The sequence below is a fragment of the Solanum tuberosum genome, unplaced genomic scaffold (genome assembly GCF_000226075.1).
Source record: "Solanum tuberosum cultivar DM 1-3 516 R44 unplaced genomic scaffold, SolTub_3.0 scf00037, whole genome shotgun sequence".
Classification (NCBI taxonomy): Eukaryota; Viridiplantae; Streptophyta; class Magnoliopsida; order Solanales; family Solanaceae; genus Solanum; species Solanum tuberosum.
The window spans coordinates 201,250-209,583 of record NW_006238961.1 but is presented as its reverse complement, the minus strand read 5'-3'; the positions used below and the strand labels follow the sequence as shown (position 1 = coordinate 209,583).

At 29.8% G+C, this 8,334-nt stretch overlaps 1 protein-coding gene across 1 annotated transcript; it reads right to left on the bottom strand.

The window, feature by feature from the left end:
- Positions 1-3,111: 3,111 nt before the first annotated feature.
- On the bottom strand, positions 3,112-4,870 carry LOC102590956 (uncharacterized). The gene has a single exon (XM_006342266.2). The coding sequence runs from the start codon at positions 4,788-4,790 to the stop codon at positions 3,270-3,272; it is 1,521 nt and encodes a 506-aa protein (XP_006342328.1). The 5' UTR covers positions 4,791-4,870; the 3' UTR covers positions 3,112-3,269.
- Positions 4,871-8,334: the final 3,464 nt, after the last annotated feature.

Sequence of the window (8,334 nt, the reverse complement as noted above, 5' to 3'; positions counted from 1 at the left end):
TCCCTCTGTCCCATTTTATGTGAGGTAGTTTGACTCGGCACAGAATTTAAGAAAGAAAAGAAGACTTTTAAAATTTGTGGTCCAAAATGAATGATAGAAATTTGTGTGGCTATAAATCATTTCATTAAGGGTAAAATAGACATTTTATAGTTAAATTGCTACTTAATATAGAAATGTGTCATTCTTTTTTGGACTAACTAAAAAGGAAAGTAAGTCACATAAATTGGGACAGGGGGAGTATATAATAGCAAGGGTAAAATAGACACAAAATGGTAGATTATTCATTAATTTTATATACCGGATAAGTATTGTGAGACATCCTAAAATAGTATAGTGGATAAGTAAAGATAGATGAAAGGAGTACACAATAGAGTACATAACTAATGCAAGCATTAGTTATACATAGGTTGATAAGTGTACCAAACAAAATACTACTAATACTCAAAAGTCAAAACTAATACATGCATTTTTTTCCTAATAATTTATCATATCAAGATTTTTAATTATTTAACTTTATATGATGTTTTTATTTATAAGTTAACTTCATTGACATCATTATATAATAATTTGTAGCATTAAATATTTTTTATATTACTTAAATAGTGGGGAAAAAGGGTTAGCCAATATGTACTGTATATGTACTTTAATAATAGGAAATTTTACATGGTGTAGCAAATATTTACTACATATGTGCTTCAATAATTATAGTTATACTTTAAAAAGTATATTCTACGTAGCTATAGTTAGCTTTTTCTAGCATCTCTAGGCCAATTTTGCTGGTTTCTCTCCTCTCTCCTCTTTCTCCCTGTCTTGCGTGTCTCCCTCTCCCCTCTCTCGCCATTTTTAGTTGCTTCTCTTGCTCACTCACTCCCTCCCTTCTCTCCCTCTCTTGTTTCAAACTAATGAGTAATAATTTAGATATTAAATTTAGATTCATAATAATTTAGACATGAAACTTTTAAAAAAAAATTAGCTGAATTTTTTTTTTTTACACCTTAATTGAATTAAATACCTTTAATTGCATAGAGTATATTCAACAAGATTGTTTGCAGTCAACATATTGTTGGTTGCTGCTGTCATCCTGACTTATTCTAAAAATAGTAACATTAATCTGAAGTGAGTCAACCTAAATGCTTGCCTTTGTTATTTCAGTAACAGTGCCCACCGGCCAAGTTGTGAACCCAGCGGTGGTCCCTATTATGCTATTTTAGTCCAACATGGCATACCTCTTGTTTCACAATTACTTTCTAGTCTCAAGAAAATAATGATTGATATAGTGAATTTATTATTTTATCTTGATTATTGATAGGGCCATATTTACTCACTACATTATAAATTGAGAAAATAATAGGCAGAGCGGTTCAATGCTTTAAAAATTAGGCATGAATTTATCATTTTGTCTTGATTATTTATAGGGTCCTAAATATATTTACTCACCACATTAATAAATTGAGGACATAATAGGCATGGGCGGCTCAATATCTTTAAAAATGAGGCATCCGTTTTAGGCCTCCAAATTTGAGGGCCCCTGTTTTTTTTCTGGTAATAATAGAATTGTTATAAGTATTTTTTAATAAAATAAATAAATTATATTATGTCTTTCTTTTAGTTCATTTCGAAACATTAAAAAATGTTTCTTTCTTTTTTTGTCAATTTTTAAATTTAACTTCCATATGATATGTTTAAGACCACAAAATTAAAAAATATTTTGATATATATATCTTTAGTTTAAGACGATAGGGAAAAAAATCATTAAAAAGAAGAAATAACCTTGGATTTCAAAAATAAAAAAATAAAAGCTAGGACTCTGATTTATTTTTGACTTTAAGCCACTAATTAACTTAAGCCGCTATGATAATAAAAAAATTGTCTTTTTTTTACTTGACAAAAATAACAAATAAAAAGATAAATCAAATTTAAAAATATTTGACAAATAAATAGGGATATAAGGAGCATCTTATACTTCTCTTTTTAAAGCCAATTAAGAACTCTATTAAGGACGTTATACTTTATATGGACACTGTTTTAATTTTATTTAGCCTGTCAAAATAGGGATATAAGGAGCATCATATACTTCTCTTTTTAAAGTCAATTAAGAACTTTGTTAAGAACTATACTTTATATAGACACTGTTTTAATTTTATTTAGCATGTCACTACATTATATTTTGTAACAAAAAAAAGTTAACTCTATGTAAATACAACAAAAAATTTATAAATTAACTTTGTTTGTAATGAGATATTCAATTTTGCTCGAGCAGGTAACACAAATTCAGTAGGAAAAAATAAAGGAAAACGCAGTTATAAGTGTAACTTTTTTATTACAAAAATCTAGTACTCTTATTATTTTGTTTGGTCCCAATTTATTATGCTTGAATTTTGGGAGTTAAGAAATTTATTCTACAACATTTTTGCATGTCTTTTGAGTTATTAACTATTGTAATTTATAGTAGCTTCTAAATATGTAGATTTTATTTTAAAAATTTAAAAGATTCTTTGTCAGAATACAATTAAAATTTAATTATCAAAGAAAATAGTGTTTAATAACTTGTTAACAAAAAAAAAATCCACGCGGATGAAATCGGAAATGAAACATTAGGGTCACACTAGTCTGATGTATCTTGATGGTCAATTGAAAATGCTTTTGTTAAGACTATTGCCTTCCTGTGAAGCTAGTATTCACTATCCTATCTACAATCTACATGAATTAGTGATGTGATTGACTGTTATTAGGGTCTAAAAGTTCACTAACAAAAATATTGTCCACGTGGATCTCTGAGTTGGATCGAATTCAGCCTCCATGTGCTATTCAATCATGGACTTATCGTATGATGCTTGCTTAGTGCAATTTAAATTTTCTATGTAATCTGCGAGTTATGTCATAGTGTGCAGATTATCACAAAATACTCACCACAGAATGCTCACCCTCAAGCACAGACGCTATGCAAAGGTTATGGATTGTGTTAAAAAAAAGTTCCGAAAAAATGTAAACTCTCAAATTAGAGTAAAGCCTGAACTGCACAAATCCTCTCCAGTTACACTTGTACTAAACTCTAGAGTTTCTCTATGGTTCGGAATTATATATGAACATAAGAAGCAAAAACATAAATGATTATGTAACAACAATGGAAGTTTCCATTTGATATCCAAAATTTTATGTATTGTGCTTAACTATTATTCTATAACATGACATCATATGGCCATGGAAATAAAATCACTCCCTGCCCCCTATACTATCTTATAGAGAAAATTAGAACATACAACTATTTGTTAAAGGAAATTGGTGCCTGCATGATTTTGATGCAAGAGTTGGTGAGCAATCTGATCCCTAGCTTGCACAGCATTCATTGACCTTACTATATTTTCTGGAACCATTTCATCATCGAAAAGATCAAATCTGAGTTCTGGATTCAGTTGTTCACCTCTCATCTCGCAAATATTATGCAATACACAGCAGGCCCCCAAAACCACAGGCAAATCTTGAAGCTTCACTTCTGTTCTCTTTCGTAAGCAGCTCCACCTTGCTTTCATTCGCATAAACGCCTCTTTAGCAACCTTCTGGACTTCCCCTACTTTTTCATTGAAAGCATGTTGAGTCCAAGTAAGATTTTGGCGTGTGTAAGGAGCTAATACCCAATCCATTAATGGATATCCTGAATTTCCTACAACCCAAGTATCCTTCAGCTGTCCCCTGTTTGCTCTCTGATACAAAGCTGATTTTTCCAATACTTTGTCATCAGACATCGAACCAGGCCAACCGATACAAACATCTGTGAAAACCCCTTTTGGATCAACAACACCTTGAACTGTAACGGAGTATGAAGTTTTCTGATTCCTCTCTGTATGCCTTTTGTTGAAATAAGCAGCTACACTTACTTTTGGGGCAATTATTGGAACATGTGTTGTGTAAATAGATCCACCTACATTTGGCATCCCGGATAACATCTGGAATTCATGTTTGATCTCGTTCATCTTGTAATCATCATTAGGCCATTGCACGAATTTCGGCATCAGAACGCCTTTAATCGCGGTGCAAACCTCTAGAACAAGCTTATGACAAGTAGATATTCCTAGGCCAAAACGCTTTGAAACTTCACGAAGTGGCTCCCCTGTAGCCAATCTCCAAATGCAGACAGCAACACGTTGGCGAACTGGAATCGCTTGACGAAGCATTGTGTCCTTTTTAGTGACTACAGATTCCAATTCTTCACAGATCATATCAAAAGTTGCTCTGGTCATCCTAAACGCTTTCTTAAACTCCTCTTCTGGAAAATCGGGGCTATTACACTGCTCCCACCACGCTTTAGACCTGTCTTTCACCCATAACCTCCTTTGCTGTTGAGGCTGAGATTCCTCCTCCGAAGTTGGAATGAATTCAGCAGAATTCTGACGAGACCTTTTGTTATTAGTACCCGCCATTGGCTTCACTTTCTCATTCATTATTAACCCGGATTGTTGATTCGAAAAGTCAAAAACAGATTGATTTGCAAATTGCTCCTGAGATGACCAATCCAATTTAAGCTCCGTTTTGTCTTCTTCCTTATCGAATCCCAAAAATTTGTTCAAAATATCCTCAACACTCTTCAAAGAGCCCTGTTCAACAACTTGTTCCAAATCAAAATCAAAATCATCAACTCTTCGCTTCTTAGGAAGCGGTTCAGCAGCAATCGGAGCAGCAGCAGCAGCAGTAGTATCAGTAGTAGCAGGGAAGTCAAAATCTTGAAAAAAACTGAAGAAATTAGGAGAAGGATAATCTTCCTGATTGGGAAATAGGAAAGAAGAAATTTCCATTAAACAAAATATTGAAATTGGAACTCAAAAATATGAAGAGAGAAAATGAATGAATGAATTTGGATAGAATGGAAGTAGAGATGAGAAATATATATATATATATGTTGGAGACACGGTCATGAGTAAAAGGAAACGTGTGAAGGGACGCGTTGTTATGGAAGTTTCTGGGTATAGGAGTGGGGGGTGGGGTTTGGGGTTTGGGGTTTGAGGTTTGACGGTGACTATTGAGTGTTTTTGATGGAAAACGGATAAAATAGAAGCAAATGTGAAGTTTATTTAATAAAAAAAGGTTACGCGGTTGGGGATGTAAGGGAATAAAAACGCATAAACTTAGCCACGTTGGGAAATTCGGACACTAACAACGAACTTTCCTTAACATATCTCTTTTATTATTATTATTATTGTATCAATTTTTTCTTAGTATTATCAATTTGGCTTTGTGGCTTTTAATTAGGACTTGTTTGACCTCACATGAAATCATGTTATGAAATGAGATAAAATTATATTTTAAGTAGTATTTTTTATTTATAAATATAAAAAATTTATGAGTTGTGAAAACTATTAAAATTGTTTAAATTCTTTATATAATTCTACCAAATAAACAAAAGTTCATATCAAAAGTATAGTAAAAAATCTCACTAAATTAATATTCGGTTCTGACTTGGACTAATGAAAATAATCACTCATTTCGATAAGACAATAAATTTTCAGAAGACCATATATATATATATATATATATATAGAGTCCTATTAATATTATAAATCAATAATTCTTTAAAAGTATAAATATATCTAAGAAAATTTAGTGAAATATAATTATATTGTATTTTATTTTTTGTTAAAATTTAAATCGAGTTGAAGCTCATCCCTAACTTTTCTTATTGGGTCTAAAAGCTTTGGTGTTGCCAAGATTGCAAATCTTTTTGAGTGTATGTGGAATGATCTCTTTTGTACTCACATCATGCTTTACATAGTTGATCGATCATTGTTGATTTTATGGTACTTTTTAAATGAGAAGCCATTTTTCGGATATGGTTTCAAGAAATTTTCTATGTTGCTTATATTGTTTATTTTCTCAGTATCATATATTGAATATTTTTAGTAAAGATACAATGGATAATATTTTATTATTAAGAAAAAATGAAACATTATGTATAATGAATTTACTTTTACAATGAATTATTTAACAAAAAAATATATTACAATGAATCATACACAAAAATTGTACTTTATGTATAATTAATTTATTTTTTAGATGAATTTAATAAATATGATACATGATTTAATAAGATACAATGATTTTGATGTATTTATTGTATTTTATGTATAATAAATTTATTCTTTTTTATGTGAATTCAATAAATATAATGCATAAATTAATAAGATACAATGATTTTGATGTAATCAAAATCAACCTTCATTGAATCTCAAAACATTCTTTAAATTAATAAATATTAATTTAGCAATTAAATGAATACATCTACATAATAATAATATTTCATGGTCTCGCTATATTATTTTAGTGAGGTTTTACGATATATTAAACTATCACAAAATTATTCTACAAAAATACACAACATTTATTGATCGAACTTTAGTTCAATAAAAAGAGAAAATGAACAAGACTTATAGTGTACTGCTCTTTAATATAATCCTCCTATATAGTACAAATAATTTTCTCACATTAGGCATGCATTTCTTGATATAAATGGTGTAAAAGTTGATAAGAGTAATTATATGAACTATAAATATAAATAAAAGATTGGTTCATATAAAATGGTGTTTTTTTTTTTACAAAATATAAATTTGTGATCATTTTTTGTATTTGAAAAATGTGAAATCATGATAAGAAATTCTCAAATCAAACTTTTTGAAGAATTTAAAATTTATCTCATAATTTGAAATCATGAGATGAAATCACATGTCCAATTACATCTACTTAGTGCAATATAAAAAACTTGGAGCAAAAAAATAAAATTATATTTCTTTTGTATCGTGCAACATCTCCTCCTTTACAACTTTGTTAAAACTACTATTTATATTTGTAAGTTATAAAGGTAATACATTATACATCAATCAATAGAAAAACTTCACCCGGACACTAAAATACTATAATTAATAGCTATCATACACGTGAAAAAATTGTTAGTAGTGTCAATAAATATTTCAATATTGCAAGCGTGGTATTGTACGAATATATCTAGTGTATTTAACCTTTTACATTTTTACCACATCATTGAGATACGAGTCCTTCCCTATCTTCATGTCACGGATTTCTGCCTTTTTCTCAATAACGATCATTTTGTCAAAGACTTATTAAGTTTGATCTTCACCCATATCTTCAAGACCAACCATTCTATTGAAACAATTTCCTTGAGCATCCTCTGTTGGTGTCGCATGACCACCAATTATTCTGCCACGTGTACAATCTGTTTTCCCAATACAGGATTGGATTTGACTCACTCGTATAATTATGTTAAAATATATATAAAATTTTATAGTATTAACAGATAATTATATTTTATTGTATTCTTTTTTTAAAATTACAAAAATTCTTTTAATTTATAGGATCTCGGATGCCTCAGGAAATCTGTGGATACATAGCTCACGGATTACGAATGATACAGAGATGAATCTGAGAGGGAAGTGATGTATCTGAGAGGGGATAATGATATATCCGAGAGTGAATTTTTGTATTTTTTTTAAATAGTAGGAAATTTTAGAGATTGTAGTAAACTAAGATGTGTATTTATGTAATTTTTCCTCTAATATTAAATCCGAATAAATAATTCTAACCCCCAAACGGATAAATGTCTTCTTCCTCATATATTCCTTCAACAAGTATTTTGGTTTGTCTCTTGTTCTTAAATGAAGAAACAATTTTATAATCAGATTTTGGCTCTTTGATCCCAACTTGGCTATGCATAACTTGACATACTTCTAAAGAATATATGCACAAATAATTAATTTATTTGACATGAATAAAATGTCTCAAGCTCATTTTCATTCTAATAAGTTTTGATTGTATGAGTTTAAAGAGAGAAAAGAATCTCTGAAATAGAATTTGTATTCACATTAATCAAGTAATCTTTTAGTACAATTGAGTTTTATCATGTTCCCATATCTTTTAATTCAAACAAGTTTTCTAGCTTTTTTTTACCCCTCTTTAGCTGCTCTCACCTTTTTGCTATTTTGTTGACTTAAATTCACAATTTTAAAATAAAAATGATGAGTATTTATCATCCGAGCAACTCCCTCTTATTCCAGGTAACTCAAAGTCGAGAGTCATTTTTACAAAGTTTCATTCAGTCAATTAGTCAACATTAGCTTAGGGATATTTTAAAGCCAAAAAAAATAATGTTGAGGACGCTTTTTGACTAATAGAGTAATAGGTGAAAAAAGATATTTTAATGCAAAATTCAATATGTTAGGATATTTTTAGCCAAAAATAATGTTTCTAATTCAATATATAGAAGGGTATTTTTAAAATCAAATTTAATAAGTTAGAAGTATCTTGACCCACTTCTGAATATTCAATTGAAAT

Excerpts from the sequence above, each read along its gene's own strand:
- LOC102590956 (XM_006342266.2), bottom strand. The coding sequence starts at position 4,790 with ATGGAAATTTCTTCTTTCCTATTTCCCAATCAGGAAGATTATCCTTCT.